Source organism: Carassius carassius, chromosome 17, assembly GCF_963082965.1.
Source record: "Carassius carassius chromosome 17, fCarCar2.1, whole genome shotgun sequence".
Classification (NCBI taxonomy): domain Eukaryota; kingdom Metazoa; phylum Chordata; class Actinopteri; order Cypriniformes; family Cyprinidae; genus Carassius; species Carassius carassius.
In genome coordinates, this window is record NC_081771.1 from 19,976,138 (window position 1) to 20,001,573 (window position 25,436).

A 25,436-nucleotide genomic window follows, 5' to 3' on the forward strand; every position below is an offset into this window, starting at 1 on the left:
CGTCTCCGCGACGTACCTGTGCTATCTCTGTACTTTACTAGATTATTATTTTTTTCTCCTACTTCCACTTTTACTTCAGTACATATTTTCGATGAGTTTAATACTTTTACTCCGATATTTTTTTTATGTGCTGCATCGTTACTCGTTACAATTATAAAAATGTTACGAATCATTCCATTACAAATCCACATTACCACTGCCAGAACTGTAGATGGCAGGTTTGATGAAGCTGGCACATCATTGAGCGAATCAAGCGATTAAGAAGACTGCGCGTGCTGACTGAACTGCTGAGAGATGAACACCAAGCCGAGCCAGATAATGACTCATTCACGAGTCAAGAACATCGGTTTTCGGATCACCAGTAGTTCTTTCTGACAGTTCGATTCAATAAACCGGTTGAAGAAAACAGTTCACCGGTTCTTTTGCGCTCGACGTAATGGCGTCATTGGCGTTGACTGCAAGCCCTCGGTTTACCCGCGCTCATAACACTAGCACAGAATCAGTTCAGAATCAATCACCAAAAAAATCAGTTTGGTTCAGACGCTCGTGTCGGTTTGCTTCACGCTGAATCACACATGCGCAGTATCATCAGCTTCTCGGTTCTCGAATCAGACACGTCTGACAGAAACGGTTCTTGACTCGTGAACGAGTCGTTACCTGGCTCGGCTCGGTGTTCATCTTCAGTTCTCTCTTCACATCAGTTCAGTCAGTGTACTGTTTGAGTAAATGAATTACTCCGGGATATTGCTTTGTTTTAACTCAGAGGGAGTGTCAGCCACATTAAACAAGTTAACAGCTTAAGTCATTTGTAGATTAATGCGAATTGGAGACGCGAACCGTTTAAAACCATTCAGTTCGATTTGGTGAACTGTTTCAAAAAGATCCGGTTGCATCGAATGATTCGTTCGCGAACCGGATATCACAAACTGCTTTGTTTTAAACTGTCTTACAACAGACACGGAAGAGAAGACAATGCTGAATAAAGTCGTAGTTTTTGCTATTTTTGGTACAAAATATATTTTCGATGCTTCAAAAAATTCTAACTGACCCTCTGATGTCACATGGACTACTTTGATGATGTTTTGGACAGTATACCGTACACATAGCTTCAATGGAGGGACTGAGAGCTCTCGGACTAAATCTATAATATCTTAAACTGTGTTCCAAAAATAAATGGAGGTCTTACGGGTTTGAAACAACATGAGGGTAAGTTATTAATGACATCATTTTGCAAATCGGTCGAACTAACCCTTTAATCTGTTTTTTGTTTACAAAAAGTTACAGTCAAAGGAATTGTGATTGTCCTTTAGGTTAATCATTTGAAATAATAAAAACAATGTTCAAACTTTTGACTATTTTCTTTAATAACTACATAACTTTCAGTACTTGAGTAGTAAATTTTAAAATAGACTACTTGCAATACTTAAGTACAAAGAATGTTGAATACTTTAGTACTTCTACTTAAGTGTGGTGCTTAAAGAGCACTTCAACTTCTACTCAAGTCACTTTTTTGATAGAGCACTTGTACTTTTACTCAAGTCTGGGTCTCTAGTACTTTATACATCTCTGCCAAATTCACACATCACTGCTCTCCTACTGGTTTTACTACAAGTTTATTTTGAAAATGATTGCTTTTGCACATTGTTTTATGTTTTTTTTTAATTATAAAAAAATAGTTTATACATTTACTGTAACACACTCTACTTTCACCAAATTTAGTTCACACATCACTGCTCTCCTGGTTGCTATACTACAGCCTCTCGCCTAGTCTCTCAGATGCCAGCGCATTGAGATCAATGCATTTTTGGAAAGGTTGTTTTGAGGAAAACTTGCTTGTATCTCATTCTCTATATCACTATGAAAGAAAAGAGGCATAATTTGTGTAGTAACATTTTTTTACTTACAGATTATTAATCCAGAAAAGCTAAATCTGTGAATATCTTTGGAACTGTGAAGATTGCTTGTGTTGCAAGATACAGTTTTCTAATGATCAGTATCTGTTTAAGAAGCATCTCATGGGCAGACGCAATGGATGCAAAGTTATGAATATATACAGCTGCATCTCAATAAATTAGAATGTCATGGAAAAGTTATTTTCCAAGGTTCTCGGCCCCGCCCCACTTGTCACGCTCATTTATTAAATAAATTCAGTGCACACAGACTGAAATAGTTTAAGTCTTTGGTTCTTTTAATTGTGATGATTTTGGCTCACATTTAACAAAAAAACATTATCTCAACAAATTAGAATATGGTGACATTCCAATCAGCCAAACAACTCAATACTTCTGCAGAGGTTTCCTGAGACTTCACAATTGTCTCTCAGTTTGGTTCACTAGGCTACACAATCATGGGGAAGACTACTGATCTAACTGTTGTCCAGAAGACAATCATTGACACCCTTCACAAGGAGGGTAAGCAACAAACATTCATTGCCAAAGAAGCCGGCTGTTCATAGAGTGCTATATCCAAGCATGTTAACAGAAAGTTGAGTGGAAGGAAAAAGTGTGGAAGAAAAAGATGCACAACCAACCGAGAGAACCGCAGTCTTATGAGGATTGTCGAGCAACATAGATGAACATAGTGAACTTCACAAGGAATGGACTGAGGCAGGGGTCAAGTCATCAAGAGCCACCACATGTAAGCCCCTTTCACACTGCACATCGGACCCGGCATATTGCCGGAACATTGCCGGGTCGCCTTCTGTGTGAAAGCAACCACGTCCCGGGATTGATCCGGCATTGAACCCGGGTCGGGGACCTAGTAACATTGCCGGGTTCAGTCCCGGGACGAGCGCTGTGTGAACAAAAGCCAGATCTAATGCCGTGTCGAAGTGATTACGCGCATTATCGCGCGACTCTTTTACCGGCTGTTTTGAAGAAAGATCAACGTTCGCGACAAAAAAATATGTGCAAACTTTAATGAAGCAGAGATCAGTTAGTTCCTCACTTTCCCCGCTGACGCCGAGATCGTTTGCTTGCTTCAGTGAAAGTATAACGTGCCTAGCGTTTTCGACTCGTACATTACACGTCACGCCCTGATGTCATGTGTCGTTACGGGATCTTTACGGGTTGTGTGTGAAAGCCCGCACATATCCTGGGTAATCACTGGCAGTGTGAAAGTGCAAAATCTAGTGACCCGGGAACAATTGCCGGAACACTTTACCCGTGTATTTGCCGGAATGGCAGTGTGAAAGGGGCTATAGACATGTCAAGGAATTTGCTGTACCACAGACAAAGTCAGAGGCCTCTTACATGGGCTAAGGAAAAGAATGATAACAAGTTTTGTATTTCATTTGGAAACCAAGGTCCTAGAGTCTTGAGGAAGGGTGGAGAAGCTCATAGCCTAAGTTGGCTGAAGTCCAGAGTTAAGTTTCCACAGTCTGTGATGACTTGGGGTGCAATGTCATCTGCTGGTGTTAGTCCATTGTGTTTTTTGAAAACCAAAGTCACTGCACCAAGAAATTTTGGAGCACTTCATACTTCCTTCTGCTGACCAGCTTTTTGAAGATGCTGATTTCATTTTCCAGCAGGATTTGGCACCTGCCAACACTGCAAAAAGCACCAAAAGTCGGTTAAATGACCATGGTGTTGCTGTGCTTGACTGGCCAGCAAACTTACCAGACCTGAACCGAATAGAAAATTTATGTGGTATTGTCAAGAGGTAAATGAGAAACAAAACATCTCCATGCCACTCCAAAATGAGGCAGTAATTAAAGCAAAAGGAGCCCTTACCAAGTATTGAGTACATGTACAGTAAATGAACATACTTTCCAGAAGGCCAACCATTCACTAATTATTCTTATTGTTTTTATTATGGTCTTACAAAGTATTCCAGTTTGTTGAGATAGTGAATTGGTAGTGAGTTGAATTACTAAAATAAATGAACTTTTCCACAAAATTCAAATTTATTGAGATGCACCTGTACATTAAAGGTATGAATATATACAACATTAAAAATGTTACTTTCATGGATTATATTTCTATGCTAGACCCTGTGGAAATGTTGTTGTCTACCAAGAATATACATTAAAAGCTGTAGAATACTTAATTTATGTGTTTTCATGTCTGTAAATGTTGCTACAAAAATTAAGATGCACTATAGCCTAATAATTAATCAATGTATTTAAAGTGTTAGTTCACCCCAAAAAATATTTTGATCTTTAAAGTTTAAGTCTTTAAAGTTTTAAAAATTGTCTTTGATCTTTCAAGCTGTTTAATGACACTCAGTGGGTGTTGCAGTGTATCAATCCAAAAGAAGTAAGAAGTGTCTCACGCAGTTCCGGGGGGTGGGGGTGGTGTTTGAACAAAGTGAATCAATGCATTTTTGTAAGAAAAATATCCATATTCAAAATTTTATAATCACTTTAATGTAGCTTGCACCAACAGTTCTACACGGAAGCAGCTCCGGGTGAATTACATTTGAGGTTGGCGTTGCGTATGAACCAGTGAGTCTCTTGAAAACCAATGTTTGTTAATTATACATGACCAGCATTTATGTTGCATCTTGTCTTGTTTTTGTCACGTGATAAAGGTTTGTAGATGACGATATTTAGTCATAATTTTCATAATAAATAATTCAAATGTAAAAATTACATAGACTGCAACAATTAACATTTTGTCAGAACCTCTTGTAGACAAGCTCTTTTATTTAGATATCTGTAGTAGGATCATGATCTCTCTTTGATACCAAAAAATTAAATAATAAAATAATAATAATAAATTGTAATAAATTTATCCAGAATTGTGCAGCCTACTCCTATGCTTGACTGACTGTTTCTACCATGGCATACAGTGACGGGTCAAATACTAACTCCCTACATCCCCCATACATTTTTACAATGTATCTATATACAACCTGAATTCCGGAAAAGTTGGGACGTTTTTTAAATTTGAATAAAATGAAAACTAAAAGACTTTCAAATCACATGAGCCAATATTTTATTCACAATAGAACATAGATAACATAGCAAATGTTTAAACTGAGAAAGTTTACAATTTTATGCACAAAGTGAGCTCATTTCAATTTTGATTTCTGCTACAGGTCTCAAAATAGTTGGGACGGGGCATGTTTACCATGGTGTAGCATCTCCTTTTCTTTTCAAAACAGTTTGAAGACGTCTGGGCATTGAGGCTATGAGTTGTTGGAGTTTTGCTGTTGGAATTTGGTCCCATTCTTGCCTTATATAGATTTCCAGCTGCTGAAGAGTTCGTGGTCGTCTTTGACGTATTTTTCGTTTAATGATGCGCCAAATGTTCTCTATAGGTGAAAGATCTGGACTGCAGGCAGGCCAGGTTAGCACCCGGACTCTTCTACGACGAAGCCATGCTGTTGTTATAGCTGCAGTATGTGGTTTTGCATGTGGTTTTTTGTTTGGAGGGAAGCATATGTTGCTCTAAAACCTTTATATACCTTTCAGCATTCACAGAGCCTTCCAAAACATGCAAGCTGCCCATACCGTATGCACTTATGCACCCCCATACCATCAGAGATGCTGGCTTTTGAACTGAACGCTGATAACATGCTGGAAGGTCTCCCTCCTCTTTAGCCCGGAGGACACGGCGTCCGTGATTTCCAACAAGAATGTCAAATTTGGACTCGTCTGACCATAAAACACTATTCCACTTTGAAATAGTCCATTTTAAATGAGCCTTGGCCCACAGGACATGACGGCGCTTCTGGACCATGTTCACATATGGCTTCCTTTTTGCATGATAGAGCTTTAGTTGGCATCTGCTGATGGCACGGCGGATTGTGTTTACCGATAGTGGTTTCTGAAAGTATTCCTGGGCCCATTTAGTAATGTCATTGACACAATCATGCCGATGAGTGATGCAGTGTCGTCTGAGAGCCCGAAGACCACGGGCATCCAATAAAGGTCTCCGGCCTTGTCCCTTACGCACAGAGATTTCTCCAGTTTCTCTGAATCTTTTGATGATGTTATGCACTGTAGATGATGAGATTTGCAAAGCCTTTGCAATTTGACGTTGAGGAACATTGTTTTTAAAGTTTTCCACAATTTTTTTACGCAGTCTTTCACAGATTGGAGAGCCTCTGCCCATCTTTACTTCTGAGAGACTCTGCTTCTCTAAGACAAAGCTTTTATAGCTAATCATGTTACAGACCTGATATCAATTAACTTAATTAATCACTAGATGTTCTCCCAGCTGGATCTTTTCAAAACTGCTTGCTTTTTTAGCCATTTGTTGCCCCCGTGCCAACTTTTTTGAGACCTGTAGCAGGCATTAAATTTTAAATGAGCTAATTAAGTGGATAAAAGTGTAAAATTTCTCAGTTTAAACATTTGCTACGTTATCTATGTTCTATTGTGAATAAAATATTGGCTCATGTGATTTAAAATTCCTTTAGTTTTCATTTTATTAAAATGTAAAAAACGTCCCAACTTTTCCAGAATTCGGGTTGTAGGCTACTATATAGTGCAACAATAATTAAATACATTTTATGCATTTAGCAGACATTTTTATCCAAAGCAACTTATATTGCATTCAGGCTAACAATTTTCTCCTAACATGTGTTCCCTGGGATTCAAACCCCCAACCTTGCACCTGCTAAAGCAATGTTCTACTACCTGAGCTACAGGAACACTATCACTATAAATAAAATTGTTTATAGCAATTTTAATACAATTACACTCAAGTGTCAAGCTTCAATATCAAACTACAAGGAGACACCGAAAGATCACTAAACCTACTGCCTTGGACTGACTGTACAGGCTTCTAAACAGACTCACTGAGAATCTAAAAAAACACATTCAGGCTTCGGCAGCATCCATTATAAAACACTTGTGAAACACTGAAAATAATAATTCTGGAGGTGGCTCTAAGCAATCTCTAATAAAATCGGTCAGGTTTTCTTTGTAAAAAAAAGCGGTTTTGAACTTAGGCTACTGTTTGAAAGCATTTGTTTACCGGATCCTTGAACTAAAAATTGTACAGGTTTTAAAAAAATCAGATTACACAAAAACTTGCTTCTTTTAATTTTTAAGGTATTGTTTTGTTATAATGTACAGATTCAAAATAGGCGTCAATAATTAAATATGATTTTATCACTCTTCCCACCTACCTGTCATGCACTCAAGCCTTTGACCGACTTGGCTTGCATTCATGTGACTTGCCAAGAGGAGAGGCGGGGACAGGCACAATCATCAATCAAATTGAAAGGAAATCCTGTGCAGCCTGACTGCATCTCTTTCTTTACTGTATATATAAAGGGAAAACTTGCATTTATTCACATGTGATTTCATTAGCTAGCTAGACAGTGAACTGTCATGATTTTGTCTAATGCAGGACGCTACTGAATGATGCACATCAGGGGTGATTTAGAAGTTGGTATATGCGAAGCCGACTGATAAAAAAGTGGGTATACACCACTGCACCACTGTTCATACCCATGTCATTACACATAGTGTCCTCATAAACCACATAAACATGCGCACACACACAATCACACAAACAAGCACAAAAAAAATCACTTCATACTATTAAGTGGCTGTGTTATGACAGTGTTGGGCAAATCATGTAACTGTTTTGATTACTTTATTTCAAAAGTAATTAGTAATTAGTTACATTACTAGTTAGTTACATTACTTTTTTCTTCATGCAATTTATGAAATCCCAGCATACACTCTCCCGGTAAATAGTTGTTATTAAAGCATCCACACTCACATAACACTGTTATTTTTAACTAAAGCGGCTGCTGCATGCATGGTTTGGCATGACAAAATGCACAGGCAAAGAGCCCTGCATTTAAAATCTATAAAAGACATCTCAGTTCATTGCAATCTCACAAATCTTTTATAACACTATAAATATATGCATAATGAATTTTTCATAATGTCTATAATTTGTACGCAAATTTCAGCACTGCATTGCTGCAAACATGTTTTATATCCTAAATTGAAACTCTGCACGTTTGCACCTGTTAATCGTTTATATTTTATATTAGCTCATGTTGCTTTTGTGCAAGAGATAAATACAAATGTAATGTAATGTGGCAGTAATGTATAGAGACTGTAACATGGAGTCGGAGATGTTCAGATCCATATGCAGTATGTTTAAGTGAAAGTGAAAGTGACATGACATTCAGCCAAGTATGGTGACCCATACTCAGAATTCGTGCTCTGCATTTAACTCATTCGAAGTGCACACACACACAATGTGAACACACACCCGGAGCAGTGGGCAGCCATTTATGCTGCGGCGCCCGGGGAGCAGTTGGGGGTTCGATGCCTTGCTAAAGGGCACCTAAGTCGTGGTATTGAAGGTGGAGAGAGAACTGTACATGCACTTCCCCCGCCCACAATTCCTGCCAGCCCGAGACTCGAACTCACAACCCTTCGATTGCGAGTCAGACTCTCTAACCATTAGGCCACGACTTCCCCTGACTTTAATAAGAATGGTCAGACAGGCAGCAATCAGAGCACAGCGTCAAGTATGTCAGGGATATTCAGAATCAGTAACAGTAACAAGCAGAGGTCGGGGCAGGCAGCGGAGAATCAAAGGCGGTATACACAATCCAAGATCAAACATTGAAGGAACAAACACAGGGGAAACACTCAGAAATGCCAGACAAAACTAAACAAGACTTCGCACTTAATGAGAGTGCAAATACAGTTTATTTAGGGGAGTGGTAATGGGGAACACCTGATGGTTATTAGCACTAAGCACGGGATTATGGGAAATGGAGTTGGGAATGAAGATACAAGAATGCCAGAGTCCTGAGTGGAGTGCCCTCTATTGGAGTTCATGGGCACGCCAGCTGATGATCGTGACATACAACCTAATTTCCTGTATGACATCAAAGCTGTCAACTTTACACTGACATAAACTTGTAAAAATACATTCTATGGCCGCAACACATGAGCAGAGCAGCAGAAAAACTGCAACAGCAGGTGTACAGAGATTTCACACTTCTGTGACACTAAAAAAAGTTGTGAGAATTCAGAAAATACCTCTAATTTACTTGTATGAGATTAAATTTGATAGTGGTAATAAATTGTGCAACAGCTACAATTATTATAAACATTTTTTGTCAAGATGTTTATATTGGGTCTGCATTGCAGTGGGACTATTACAATAAATTGTAATTTCACAAAAGCAAACCCTAAAGTGGGACATCTCTAAACCCAAAAAATACTATTTGTTCACATACCCATCAATCTGCTTTAAATGTAACCCTGCCTGCTGCTTTTTATACTTAAACTGTTCTGGGCATGCTTTTTTAGTGGGGGGTTGGTGGTGCCTATAGAAGTGGCTATACTGGGTATTAATAACATTTTGTTAGAACCTCTAATAAAGTAAATCTTATTTTGTCTAGTTGTCTGTTCAGAATAGTGGGAGAATTTTGATCTCTGTTTGAAACAAATAAAAAAATAATGTTATACAATCATTTCAGACGTGAAGGGGCAGAAATGTCAAATATAATAACTTTGTTTCTAATTGACAGATGTATAATTATTATTATTAGTATTATTATTATTATTATTATTATCTCTTAATTGTAATAGTTTGATAAATCAAATATACTGATGGAAACTTGCCAATTTTCTTCTCCATATTTTCCTAATGACAATTTTATGATTTGTTCATATACTATATTTTTTCCATTTTTTTATTTATTTATGTATTTTTTTATTTTTTTATCACAGAGTAAGGCAGATGATATATTTTATAGTATTATAACCAGCTATAATACATGCTATGTCAATTAGCACTGCATAAGTATATATATTTTATATTACCTGGACATGACTTGAAAAACACACATAAACAATATTGTTGCAAATGTGTGTCTTCAACATAGATACAGTAGAGAAAGCTTTGGCTACAGTGATAGCTGGATACCTTTTTCCACATTAGGGATTTCCTGGCACTTCATAATTACTTCTACATTTCAGTTTTGGACTTTCTGCTCCAGAGCACCCTCTGACTTCGAGTATGAATGAAACAAACAGTGCATGAGAGTGTTTGGGTCTCGGTCCTGACCACATCACTTTCGTTTTTACTAGAGAATATTGAAAACATTTCATACACATGCTTGAGAAGAATGTCTCCAAAGAAGTGTGTTTTTGTATGTGAGGGAAAGATAACCTTATTCAGCTTCCCAAAGAACCCAGTATTATGTGAACAGTGAATGTAGTTAGTTTTATCAGGGGTGTGTTCCCCTCATTTCGGTGACAAATGTTTTATAAACAAGGCACATTATGCTGGATTTGCACATTGTTTGATACTGAAAGATAGAGCAGTTTATTGATGAGTGGGAACAAGAGGATATGAGTAAAACTAAATACAATTTTTGTGTTTTGTTGGGATTCGGTGTGTAAGTGCTCATGACTCTTTAGCTCCGCCCACAGCACTCCTTCAGGAGCTCAGGTGTTTTTGAAGAGAAGCGTAAAGCTGTATCTTTCTTTTTGATGATGCTAAAGTCTCTGTGGAGATATGAAGTATGCAATACTACTTTATAGGTATTCAATATTAACATTTGATTGGCCAAACGGTGTGTGTGTGTGTTTGTGTTGTGTCCCCTTAAAAAACACTTTAAAATAAAGATATATGGTCACTGTCTAAATACCATATTTGTCACAACTTGGTGATTAAATTCACACGAAGATGAGGTTTCAAAAGACTTTAATGATCCACACTGAAGAAAATCCAAACAAAGCAGGTAAATTAAACACAACAAAAAAACATTGACAAGGCCAGACAAACACAACTGAAGACTAACTCAATCAAATCATGACAACTAAATACTGGCTGGAACTAGAACAAAGGAAAAAGAAAACCTGAATAGAATCTAAAAGTAAAAGTCCATAAAAAAGAACCAAGACAAGAATAAATGTATATTAGTAACATTACACCCCCTCCTGGAAGGTGGCACCTTGCAGCATAACAGATAAAGTGGCGGAATGGGCTTTGGAGGTGGACGAGGTGCAAGCAGTAGGAACCAGGGAGGAGTGGATGGTGATGTCAGCCATGTTGGAGATGATGGGATGAGTGGCCAGGTGGTGCTGACCCAGAGACTGACCAGGACACCATCCTACATTGGAGTTGAAGGAGAAAAGAGCCATGGCGGAATCCTGGCTAACGACAACAGGGGGATGAATGACAGTAATGGAGCTGTAGCTATAGTGGAGCTCAGAGTGCAGACAGAGAGCCGAGGGAGTAATGGAAAACACTGCGACGCAGCCACAGCAACAACCCCCAGAGATGGAAGTGGGTTTTCTTAGGGCTGAGGTTGAGCTGAAACAACTGAGGGCCATGGTTGAGCCTGAGGGAGAGCGGAACTGTCTGAAGCTGAAGGGGTGGAGTGCCAGAGAGCAGCGTATGGCCCGCAAGTCAACAACGATATCCCACAGTCCAAGGGTGCCCAGCGAGGCCAAATGCCCGATGGTCCATGCTGGATTCGAGGGAGGAAAGAGCCCAGGTGTAGCAGTCAGGGCCACAGGAAGAGTCCACAAAACTGATTTTTAGGACACTGAAATGCTTTTTAAAGTCTAAAACTCAATGTTTAAACTTTCCTGTTTATTTATGCTTTTAAGTATTTTTTTTTATTAGGATGTTTTATGTATTATATATATAAACTTAGGTGGAGTGTTGAAACATTTTAAATTATTGAATTTGTGTAAAAGGATTTAATATGTGTCTCCAGCTGTGTCTTCACCTCATGATCATTTGTATATACGTTCATATGTATTCCTCCTTAGTTTGCCTGGTGTCGTCAATATTATATTATGGTGTTTGGACTCAGGTGCTGTAGAACAGAACACACCGAGGCTGGAGGCAGAGCCACAGGCTCATCATGCTCAGGAAAAATGGCTCCCAGCATAGTGAAATCATGCCACTAAGAAGAGGAACTGCGGGGGACTGATGGGGAATGGTGATGTGGCTGGAGTGGTCGAGGACTGAAAAGGGTAGTGGAGAACAGAAACCAACAAAAAATGCAGTTCTAATGGCAGTCTGGAGATGTCGTGAGAAAGAGAGGGTGGGCAGAATCAATAGGACTGAAGATGATGATACATATTCTGGCAAGATTAAGGAACACAGGGAATTCATTTCTCCATTCACAACTCCAAGGCCTAAGAATAGTGCGGATTAAAGTACAAAACCTGACTAACAAATTAACTGGGATTAAAGTGGTCCTATGAATGACAAGCTCACAATCTCACAGGTTCAATGAGTCACGATAATTTAATGTGCATGCTTATTCTTAAGCAGCCCTTAATGTTGTTTATGGATCAGGTCAATCCACTTTTACAAGACAGCAAATATATTGTGTACTTTTATCTTTGACTGAAAATAAGGTAAAATAAATGTGTGTGAGGGCAGGCACATGCACACATAGACATCAAATGGGGCTTGAGCACCTGCTCTTTTTCTTCCTTGAGAGAAAGTGCCTTTTTTGGGGGGGGGGGGGGGGGGGGGGTAGTAGGGGTTGGTGTGTGCGTGTGTGTGTGTGTGTGTGTGTGTGTGTGTGTGTCCACACTTTTGTTTGCGCATATCTATCACTGTCAAACAAATAAAAAATCTAAATATCAGGTCGGCTCAGGAAATGTTGATAAATGATCCACGTCTCTGCAGCACAGCAGTCAGTGTTGGGGAGTAACTAGTTACATGTAACGGCGTTACGTAATTTAATTACAAAATTATTGTAACTGTAATTAGTTACAGTTACTACGAAAAAATGAGTAATTAAATTACAGTTACTTATGAAATTTTTAACGATTACAAAGGGGATTACATTTGAATATTTACACACATCCACATACAGATTTAACTGATTTCTTTCCCAAATTGCACTGACTATTCTGACACATACCGCCCTAATAATTTCCGGGATGCGGAAATACAGTCTGGTTCGTAGAATCCAGTCATAAAAACGAAATGCCTAACGCGGACGGAATATGTCACATTTTGGATGACTAAATCAAAAGTAGGTCAGTACACTTGAATCAAAACATGACATGGACTAGTGTCTGTGAATATAAAGCCCCGAAAATGCAATATATGAATTGCTCATTCTGCGTGTCTGTGGAAATCAGGCGCGGACTGGACACCGGGAGAACCGGGACAATTCCCGGTGGCCTGGAGGCCGATTTTGCCCCACTATTTAAAATCATTATTGTATAATTGCCTGCCGAATGTACTAAAGCGATCATTTGTGAATCCACCATTTGATAATTAAATCTCTAATAAGTCATGAAGTGTTAGTCGTGACTCGCGCGCTCTCCGCGCCTCCGCCAAACGGTTTGGATCAGACTCAGAGTAATCAATGCGAGAGAGAGAGAGAGAGAGAGAGAGAGACTGGAGCAGTGGACAGCTGGAGCAGAGAAGCAGAACTCCTGTTCAGGGTTTCAGGTCAGTTTCATCTGTAAAGATGCTTTTTTTTTTTTTTTTAATCAAGCAGCAGCACGTTGCTCATCAGTCATCACTCAAAATACTATGTAAAGGACATCATTATTATCAGTTGTAATGTTACAGTAGGAATTTATCTGAAAAAAAATTCCTATTTTTTTATAGGTTTAGGGGGAGCTACGACAGACAACAACACAACCCAATTTTAATATTTAACTATAAATCCAGAGAAAATGGTTACTAATGTTTAAATGTGATAACCAAAAATGTAAAATTATTTTACAAATGTATTTATTTAAAAATAAATACAAATCCATTTGCAAAAAAACAAAACAAGGTTATTTTACTTTTATATAGACTAATAAAAGCAAGGTTAATTTTTGTAAGGGAAAAACATGACTCGTGTACAGTATTAGGATTTTTCTATAAAGATATTGTAGTATTGTAGAGTATTGTATTGTAAAGTATAGTTTTGTTCAATCTTGAGTATTAAAGTCATGAGAGGGATGGATAACAGGGCAAAATAAAGAGACTGAAGAGAAAAATGGAAGTGAAGGTGCAGTTCAGGAGAGAACTTTTAATTATTTTGCATGTCCCCAAATTAAAGATTTAAACTTTTTTTTATGTCAGGTCCATACAAAAAATAGTTTTGTCCATGAATTTGTTTGTATGAGTTTGAATTGTCCAGTCTGAATTTTTTTCCCAGTCCGTCCTTCCTGTAAATTAATGGCAAAGACATGGTTTCATTTTCTACACATAGGCCTACTGAAGCTCGCAGTGTTTTCAACCTCTGCCGCCACAATATAGGAGTACACGAGCACATAAACATAATTTCTAGAACTGCTCTGTGTCACTTAATGTGCATTTTACTTATTTTGAGAAAACTATCATCATATACAGAGACTGCAGTTTAAAAAAAACACCAATGTTTCAGAAGTTTATTACACAGAATACGTCACATGCTTATTAGATAACTGTATTTAAGTTGATGTATATGCCTTTATTTATTATTCTTTAATTTTCACACATTTAGAAAAGTAATCAAAAAGTACTCAAAAGTAATTAGTTACATTACTTTAATAAAGTAATTGAAAAAGTTACACTACTATTACATTTTAAACAGGGTAACTTGTAATCTGTAACCTATTACATTTCCAAAGTAACCTTCCCAACACTGACAGCAGTGTAGCACATGCAGAGAGAACCGCAGGAGTGAAGCCTTCTCTCCCTTTCCAGTTGTGTTTGTCTTGCTGTGGAGGTGAGTGCTGGTGAACAACAGAAGCTACCTGTGTCTCAAATTTGCAGTTAATTATCCAAAAGACAAAATGGTTCAATTGTCTTGCTAAAATCCATGACTTATGTGAGAGCTATCGTGTAAATTAGTATGAAGTATGACGACTAGAGGGTTAGACCAGGGAACGTTCTTTCACTGCGTGATTCAGTTTATTAAAATGCATTTAGAATTATCACACAATTCAAGACATGGGGGTAGAAATGTGTATATTTATTTCCTTTAATTATATTCAGATATTTCATATATATCAACTTGTATGTTAAAAGCACACATAGAAGTAAATTAGTTATTTAATGATCCACACTGAAAATAATCCAAACAAAGCAGGCAAACCAAACACAAGCATCCTTTTACACAAATACACACATTCAATAATTTTAAATGTTTCAACACTCCACCTAAGTTTATATATAATACATAAAACACCCTGATTGAAAAAAATACTTAAATGCAGGAAAGTTTAAACATTCAGTTTTAGACTGTAAAAAGCATTTCAGTGTCCTGAAAATCAATTTTGTGGACTCATGTTATCATTAATGACTTGTTTAGGTTTAGGCTACTTGTGTCACAGTGTTACAAACTGTTTTGTGAATTGTCAAGTGAGAATATTTATTGTATGTTATATATCTATATTCTAAGCTAACATACTGCAATAACAATGCAAAACCACTTGGTATTCCACTTCCTTGAGAAAAAAACGTTTCTGATAAGCTCTATGTGCGACCACCACTTCCACCAGATGTTGTTCAACAGAGCTGCGAAGATGGCGTGTGTTGTGAGATACAGTTTTCTATTGATCAGTATCTGTTTAAGAAGCACCAAAGGGGCAGATGCAAATGTGCAAGGTATGATTATTAATATTTTTTTATATTTTTTATGCATACATTTTCCTTTCCATTTCAACATATAAATATTTTAATTTCATGTATGCTAGATTCTGCAGTAGAAAATATAATTTTAAAAATGTTGCATTAGTTAAGAAAATACAACTGAACACAATCATGTAGCCTAAATGAAACCTGTAAAGACTACTTTACTTGTGTTTTCATGTCCATACATGTTAAAACAAAAATTATTATAGATGCACTTTAGCCTAAAAACTAATGAGTGTATTTAAGTGTTTAATGTCTCACTAGATGTTGTTGTTGTTTCTTTTGTTTTCAAACACAGTTACACCTTTAATCGGAGCTGTTGGTAATGAGATCATCGTCCAGTGTGCTACTGATAAAACCCCTCAAGATGGAGTGTACATGTACAAACAAGATTTAGGAAGTAAAAACAAGCAGATCATCTTCCACTATTACAAAGACAACACTTTTACCGTTAATTCATCAATGCACAAAGGCAGAGTCCATGTAGATGGAAATATTTCCAACCTTAATGCCACCTTCTCAAATGTAAATCCCATAGACATCGGGCTTTACTGGTGTGAATTTCATTTTGAAGATAAACTTACAGTTAGCACGCACACATGGTTATGGATAGGTAAGTGTGTCTTACACTTCTTGTAAATAATTTAATTATCAAGCATGATGGGTTTATTGTGGTCTGAATTGAATACAATTATTTAGCACGTTAACTAATAGAAAACTTCTATTTAGATGCAGAGATTGAGAAGTACAGTATATATATATATATTAATTAATACGGAATGAAAAATAACAAAGAAGATAGCTCTAATTCTTTGGCCTTGAATTTCTATTCTATCATAGAAAAATCAGTGGAAAAAAAAGACAGAGACATAGAAGAAAGAACAACCGAAATAGAAACACCTGAAAGAGTATTTAATAAGTGTCCAGAAGATCCTAATGTGAAGCTCATTCTCACTGTGTGTGCTTTCATGTCGCTACTGTCCATCATTGGTTTCATCTCTGTGATTCTGAAGGTATGTATACATACACACACAAAAAGCAATGTGGATCACCTAAAAGCACCAATTTAAAAGCAAAAACTAAACTTATAAACTACATTATGCATTTATCTGAAATAGAGGAATGCTGTCATGTGTAAATGTGCAGTGCGCAAATGACAGCTTTTGATACATTTTGTGTTTTGATTTGTTGTTGAAAATCTATTACTGTCTAATTCTTTTTCAGTTATTAAACTCTGGGATGATTTTCTATTTACTTTTCTACAAAATGCTAAATTTAAATCTAACTTTCAAAACACTTCTGTTTGTCAAAATAAGGTTGGCATGTAAAATTTATGACATGTTTAAAAACCACAGGAAACTTCTGAAATGGTGGTCAAAAGTCAAGTGACCCTGCAGTTTGTTCTAAAGCTATTAATTGTTTTTTGTGCTTAAAAAAATACTGATAATGGAATTCTTCTTGAATGCTGCAGTAATATATATATATATGCATTTCAGCTTTTTGAGAGTATGTTGTATCAGCATTTCAAACTCAGACAATCTTAGAATGCTAAAAGCACTACACTTTCAATGTCTTTTAACGGCTGAACTACTTAATGGTTGACATAATCAATAGATAATAGATGTTAATGTACAGCTCACATTATATAACCAAAACACCTCTATAGGCTTTCAATCGAGACACAGAAGTCACAGAACAAAAAAAGTCACCTTTTCAAATAAAAATCCTTGTTTTTGTTTTTTATTTTGACCACATAAATCGCTGTTATGTCTGGTTGTTTTTTACTGACAGATTTCACAGTATGCTCTGCTAGCAGTCATGCACAGCAAGCAAGCGTCAAAGTTCTTGAGAGATTGAGAGATTTCCCGTTCCTCTGTCTCTCTCTTCAAAATAAAATGTTGTTTTAATCTTCTCAGTGGTTCTAAACCCTGTTTCTTGCCGAGTCTACTCCATGATAGGGCTCCATGATAGCCCCCCCCCCACCCCCGATTACTGCACACCTGTTATAGTCAGTTTAGAAGCTGAAGAAACATTTGGAGAATAGGTCAAAAACATTGCAAGATTCGTGAAAATTTCTTCTTTTTTTCATTCTCAGGTGAAGGGGTGTTGGGGGAACAAGCAGTACAGTCCATCAAATCAACCCTCAGACTCAGTTTATGAAGAGATGAAACGGAGCAATTCTGACTGCCCCTCCACTGTACGGACATTCATCAACCCTGACTATCAATCCGCCAAGCTACTCCGCTAAATTCCTGTGATATAGAGTTTTAGTTATAGAACTCTGCATTTGGATAGGCAAAGCTTTTAAATGATTTAATGCTTTGTATTTGAATTAATATTTTTTTCTTGTTCCATTAAGTTCAGAGAGAATTACAATTCTATAAATAATTTAGTATTATTATGATAAGTATGTTTAAGATGCTGTATATCATGAATAATTGAAAATAATTTAAGTATGAACGACGACAACAAAAAAAAGATGCAGCAGTTTAAGAGATATTCTTAGCTGATGGACAGAAGAAACGTCAAAGACCTCATTTGTGGTCTGATGTGCTCATGCATCTGCAAAGAACTCAAGAATGTTGTGAAGTGCTTGCTAGTTTCTGTCTGACAAGTAGGCCAACAGTGAACTGACTGACGGAAAAGTAGAGAATCATATTTCACTCCTCTGAACACTATAATAGCAATCAAAGCCTTTTTTATCATCGAAAATTTTTATCTAAACAGCAAATGGTACTTGTTTGCACATTGTGTATTTGACTCTCTGATGTTCATTTTTTAACTTGGTTTCCACTCTTAACCAGTCATCTTCCTTTGCAGCTGTGGTCATGCTTTCTTCATGTCTATAACCTTTTAGAATTCATTAAAACAAAGCCACACTTACACGTTTTTGTGTTGACTTACAATGTTGAATATAAAGTTTCAAAACGTATGCATTGTGTTTGCTTTTATATATTAATTAACATGAATCTTCCAGGTTGGCTGCATTTGTCATGTATTTTTATGTTTTTAATGAAATCTTAATGTTTCTGACAAGAGTGTCTCTTGTCTCTCTATGTGCAAAATAACATTTGTAAGTAAAAAGCAATAAAACATTTGATTAAACAATGGAGAAAATTATTTTAAATTTCTTATATACTGATGTTTTACAGTAATACACTAATAGGGTATATCACCAACAAATTCTGTTGAGGATTCCCAGAATTACATTACAAAGCACTAACCACTATGAATCATGCGGTATAAAATGCAATCATTTTACTCTGCATAAAGATAAAAGATACTTACTTCAGTTTAGAGATCTCTTAACATGTAAAATAAATGGTAAAACTTTACAGTAAGTTTCCATTTGTTAAGTATATTTAATGTATTAACTAACATTAAATAACAATTAACAATAATTTGTGACAGTATTTATTCATCTTTGTTAATATAGTAAAACATTTTCATTGTTAGTCAACGTTAGTTCAGGTCCATTAAATAACATTAAAACATACTTTTGAACTTTGATTTTAATAATGTATTAGTAAATGTTACAGTCGAAATTAACTAAGATAAATAAATGCTTTAAAAAGTATTGCTTCATTGTTAGTTTATGTTAAAGGAAACCTATTTTGCCTCCTTTTACTAGATGTAATATTGGTCTTGGGTGTCCCCAGAATGTGTCTGAGAAGTATCAGCTCAAAATACCCCACACTTCATTTACTCTAACATGTGGAATATGTCATTTTTGGGGGTGTGTCTTAAAAAGAGGGTTACACTAGAAATTCTACTAACTATAAGTAATTTTGTAACTATGTGTCAACTACATGTCTACTAACTCTCAGAGTTAGGTAAGGTTAGGTTTACAGTTAGTCGGATAAGTTAACATAATTAAATTTCTCAATTGTCAGTATGTTGTATGGTGTGGACCTATCAGAATAAAGTGTTAGAAGATTTTAAGCAGACCGTCTATTAATACTTTAGCCTGTAGTCTAATGACTGCAGTTGACATGCAGTCACAAAGTTACTTACTGTTAGTAGAATGTATAAGGAGACTATTGAAATAAAATTTTACAGTGTATTGCTTTAAATGCAATTGAGCTTTCTGTTGAAAAAAAAAAGCATATGCTGGTTAGGTATGTTTTGAAGCTGGGATGATGGTTTGAGCTGGTTTAAACTGGTCCTTAGCTTTCGAGTCGATTAACGCGTATACGCGTTATGAGACATTTTCTCCTGATAACCCCAAAAAGAACTTAAATGACACTTTCAGTTTTGATCATACAGATAAGAGCGATACATCAATCGAATCTGTAAGGGGTCTACTTTTTTTTGTATACAGACATAATAACAACAAAACTTTGTGCATTTATAAAATAAAGATAACAAACAAGGTGTGCTATCTGCAGCATTTGTCTGTGGTGATCTTCATTTAGACACACGTCATTAAAATGAACTGTAACTTTGTGAAGACTCAACGGAGAGACATGAGAGATATATCTATAGAAAGCTTGACATGTCTTCTTTTAATCTAAACAATGCTGCCGAAAACAAATACTCTGTGATCAAGTAATCCATATGAAAATGACGCGATGTCCGTTTTTCACCTGTCCCTTCATTATCTTCTAATGCGACCACACCCAAGTAACAAACGCCCTTTTTAGATTATAATGTTTCACTGACGCACTGGCCTTGAATATGCCCACACAACAGAAAACAAAGCAGCGAGACTGTTCAAGTTTTTTTTTTTTTTTTACTTTTTGCTTCGCGATGAGAGGAATAAGACATAATTCACCCCAAAAAGATGTGATGTGGATTACCTCAGGATTTGAGATTTGGATTTCCTCAGAAAAAAAATAAAACAATGAAGTGTTTTATTCAGCAGAGATCATAAACATGAGTTAGTCTCTTTTTATTTATTTATATACTTGTACTAGTTTTCACATAACATGTAAACATTTTACTAGTTAGACTTTTTCCGAACTATAATTCCTGACTAAATGCATAATTAAGTGAAACATTATGAAGTTTCAATAACAATATACACTACTATACCATTCAAAGGCTTGATGTAAATAATATAAATATAACAAATAAATGTAAATGTAACAAACAATGCTGTTCTTTTAATTTATCCCAAAAAAAGCTGAAGAAATATTCTCAGCTCTTTTCAATATTATTAATAATAATAATGATTATATATATAAATATATATATATATATATATATATATATATATATATATATATATATATATATATATATATATATATATACATTTTTTATAGAAAATCAGATTGTTAAAAGGATTTCTGAAGGATTGTGTGACTGGAGCAATGATGCAAAAATAAAAATAAAAAGCTTTGAAAAGTCAGCTTTGATTGTTCCTAATAAACTGTTTAAATGCACTCGCAAGTTAACATTAAATTAAGTTTTGTGATAATTAAATATATTCAAAATAAACTACAAACATAAAAATCTATACATTTATTTTGTCCTCAAATTCTTCTCAGGTGTAAATCACAATGATATTCATGATAGTTGATGCCTATTCGCATATTACTTTTACAAACAAAAAGTGTCTTAGAAAATTGAAATCATTATATTGTGTTTCTGTGAGTGTGTAAACAAGATGATTTTCACATAATTTAGAAAGAAAAATTCAAGGCTACAAGCTCCAGTTCTCAAAAGTCTCGGGAAACAATTTTCTTTATGTGTTTTATGGTCTTATTCAAGTTTTTTTTTTTTCACTAACCACGCATAACATTTTTTTCTCAAAAACAAAATCATGTACGTTAGGGGTGTCCCCAACTAAGGATTTTCATAGTCGAATTGGAATTTTCGAATTTTGCTGATATTCGACTGATAGTCGAATCATATGTTTGGGGGTGAGGCAAAATACATTGAGCCAGACATTCGACAGCCATAATAACTGATGTTAACCCTAACAATTCACAATTTTTACAATAGTGCTTTCATTATAGCCTATATGACAGTGGTTATTAATGTTCTTTATTCTGTTTTGAGCTGCGTAAAATAAGCTGCATATTAACTTATTGGGAGAAAACCACAAGTTCTATGTGAAATCAGACATTTGTGCGCTCACATATAGTCAGAATGGCGTAATCATAACAGCCTGTGAAAATTCGACTGTGAGATTGGAAGTCGAATCAGGCTCCTCGAATCGAAGCATCGAATCGTAGACTATTTGGGGTCGCCCCTAATGTACATACATGCTGCTCATATATTATTATAGCCCAGTTTGTGCTGATTACAGTGATATTAGATTTGTGACGATTGAGTATCAGGAATACACGAGGAGAGGGGAAGATCCAATTGCTGGTATGTTTATTGCACAATAGGGTAATACAAAACTAACAGTCCAAGTAGACAAACAAAACAAAAGAGGTAACCGGATGAAACGGAACGGGAACTCGGAGGAACGAGAAGGTAAGGGGAAGTCTCGGGAGACGAGAACATAGGTACAACCCGAATTCCAGAAAAGTTGGGACGTTTTTTAAATTTTAATAAAATGAAAACTAAAGGAATTTCAAATCACATGAGCCAATATTTTATTCACAATAGAACATAGATAACGTAGCAAATGTTTAAACTGAGAAATTTTACACTTTTATCCACTTAATTAGCTCATTTAAAATTTAATGCCTGCTACAGGTCTCAAAAAAGTTGGCACGGGGGCAACAAATGGCTAAAAAAGCAAGCAGTTTTGAAAAGATTCAGCTGGGAGAACATCTAGTGATTAATTAAGTTAATTGATATCAGGTCTGTAACATGATTAGCTATAAAAGCTTTGTCTTAGAGAAGCAGAGTCTCTCAGAAGTAAAGATGGGCAGAGGCTCTCCAATCTGTGAAAGACTGCGTAAAAAAATTGTGGAAAACTTTAAAAACAATGTTCCTCAACCTCGAATTGCAAAGGCTTTGCAAATCTCATCATCTACAGTGCACAACATAATCAAAAGATTCAGAGAAACTGGAGAAATCTCTGTGCGTAAGGGACAAGGCCGGAGACCTTTATTGGATGCCCGTGGTCTTCGGGCTCTCAGACGACACTGCATCACTCATCGGCAAGATTGTGTCAATGACATTACTAAATGGGCCCAGGAATACTTTCAGAAACCACTGTCGGTAAACACAATCCGCCGTGCCATCAGCAGACGCCAACTAAAGCTCTATCATGCAAAAAGTAAGCCATATGTGAACATGGTCCAGAAGCGCCGTCGTGTCCTGTGGGCCAAGGCTCATTTAAAATGGACTATTTCAAAGTGGAATAGTGTTTTATGGTCAGACGAGTCCAAATTTGACATTCTTGTTGGAAATCACGGACGCCGTGTCCTCCGGGCTAAAGAGGAGGGAGACCTTCCAGCATGTTATCAGCGTTCAGTTCAAAAGCCAGCATCTCTGATGGTATGGGGGTGCATAAGTGCATACGGTATGGGCAGCTTGCATGTTTTGGAAGGCTCTGTGAATGCTGAAAGGTATATAAAGGTTTTAGAGCAACATATGCTTCCCTCCAAACAACGTCTATTTCAGGGAAGGCCTTGTTTATTTCAGCAGGACAATGCAAAACCACATACTGCAGCTATAACAACAGCATGGCTTCGTCGTAGAAGAGTCCGGGTGCTAACCTGGCCTGCCTGCAGTCCAGATCTTTCACCTATAGAGAACATTTGGCGCATCATTAAACGAAAAATACGTCAAAGACGACCACGAACTCTTCAGCAGCTGGAAATCTATATAAGGCAAGAATGGGACCAAATTCCAACAGCAAAACTCCAGCAACTTATAGCCTCAATGCCCAGACGTCTTCAAACTGTTTTGAAAAGAAAAGGAGATGCCACACCATGGTAAACATGCCCCGTCCCAACTATTTTGAGACCTGTAGCAGAAATCAAAATTGAAATGAGCTCATTTTGTGCATAAAATTGTAAACTTTCTCAGTTTAAACATTTGCTATGTTATCTATGTTCTATTGTGAATAAAATATTGGCTTATGTGATTTGAAAGTCTTTTAGTTTTCATTTTATTAAAATTTAAAAAACGTCCCAACTTTTCCGGAATTCGGGTTGTACACGAAGGGTAAGGACTCCATCCAAACAACAGGGAAAGACAGCTATTTATAAGGAGACTAATGACAATAGATTGCCTGCACCTGTGCGATTAACTGGAGTGCAATTACTGTGAAGACAGGACCAGACTGGAGGAATTATAGTGCCTATGGTGAAGTGCCTAAGGAGAAGTGAGCTCACTAGTGGACACCCAGGAAAACAGAGACTGACAGCGTGACAAGACTTTAGCCATTAGATGCTTATAATAATATCGAGCATCGCGTTAGTTCAGTCAGGCCACGTTAGTCACGCTTGCATCAGCTGACAGTCAGCTGTTCCTGACGTGTACCAATCCAGTCTTGACACCTATCACCTGCGGTCTATTTAAATTCCCATTCTTCAGTGTCTCTTCCGTCACATCGCTGCTTGCAATTAACTGATCACATCGCTGCTTGCAAATCAAACTGTTGTAGTTTGTTTCAGAACATCTGAAATCCGCGTCTAAGATAAGTGAATGCTCTTTTAATCCATATCGCTGTGTATGTTGCCTGGTGGTTAACATCGTTTTGCATCGGTTGCAGGAACGAATATTAAGCATATTTGCAGCAGCATTTATACATCTGTGTTCATTCACCTGGAGCAATATGCAGCTAGAGCATGCAATCGCTCTAAGGACACGCCGATAAGGCCATGAGAACAGGGTCAAATAAGACCAGCATTCTCGCGTAAGCGTTTTAACGAGGGTTCGCTGTATTTAGCGGCAAAATCTGTCACTGATGTTTATTTCTAAGGTTGATGTCACATTAGGCACTGTTTCTAAATTACACCAAACTGCCAAAAAAGTGTGAAGCAGCGCTACGCACTGCATCCGCCAACTGCACGCAAGAGCAGAGTCTCCCGCACAGCGCTGCGTTCGCGCAACAATGTAAAGTGATAAACTGCTTCATCCATTCAGATGTGACACAGAATTATTGATATCGGCGTGTTGTGTGACACATGAGAACATTAAAGGTTCTTTAGTGATGCTGGCTGAAAACATCCACAAATAATGTTAACTGCATGAAGAGTTAACTGGAAAACGCCAACATAGGCTGCGGCTATTTCCCTTTGCTGAATTGACATGCCTAAGACCTTCTGTAATGTAGCTCTGAAATGAATTGTATTTTGATATTAACAATTAAAAAAATCTAATAATAATTCTGTACTTAAATGGAAAAATACACGATTTCTCACCAGGTTTCGTTAATCAATGAATCACGAGGGGGCGGCTTATGAACACAGATAGTGCTTGCAACGAGCTATCGCACAACATTTACAAATGGGTTTATGAATCGGTATAATTCATACAATGACAAATTTTGGTCAAGTGTTTTCATTGAACTATTCACTATCATAGTGTTGTTTCTAAGCTGGAAAGCAGTAAATTGTGCTTCACGTATTACATCATCTTTCTGCTCTGGTCATGAGATTCCAGATTCCATTCTAATGTGTGTTCTTGTATAATTGGAATTTTATCTTCTTCGTCCACTATTTCCAAGTCTCTACTGTAATGTCAGTGTCTACTAATCACTGAATGCACAGCGTTGCCGACATGTTCCCATTCTGATGACTACGACTATTGATGTGGTTACATAGATACAAGTAATCGGTTAACACGTTAACATGGCGGAATTTTAATTTAGTTCGGTTATAGAAGGTTATTCCACCCCTCTCAATAGATTACCATTTCGGTTTGGGCAATTTTATTCTGACTGAGGTGTTTATATGGAGCATTTTCATTCAGACGGGACGTCATCCTAAATTTCCGAAGGGTGTATGCTTCCCTTGCTGGACTACCACCCTCCATTATGCAACTTCC

The 25,436-nt window shown here is 36.8% G+C and overlaps 1 protein-coding gene and 1 long non-coding RNA gene across 2 annotated transcripts in view; both read left to right on the top strand.

Moving 5' to 3' along the window:
- LOC132161290 (uncharacterized) overlaps window positions 1–18,633 on the top strand; it is a 169,934-nt gene extending 151,301 nt beyond the window's left edge. Inside the window, exons 3-4 of the mRNA XM_059571242.1 lie at window positions 16,374–16,546; window positions 17,629–18,633. Of these exons, the coding sequence (XP_059427225.1) occupies window positions 16,374–16,546; window positions 17,629–17,781 (326 nt within the window). The 3' untranslated portion in view covers window positions 17,782–18,633. The remainder of the gene's footprint in view (window positions 1–16,373; window positions 16,547–17,628) is intronic.
- The window catches only part of LOC132161292 (uncharacterized), a 329,747-nt gene that overhangs the window by 234,554 nt on the left and 69,757 nt on the right, over window positions 1–25,436 (top strand). The window lies entirely within an intron of this gene.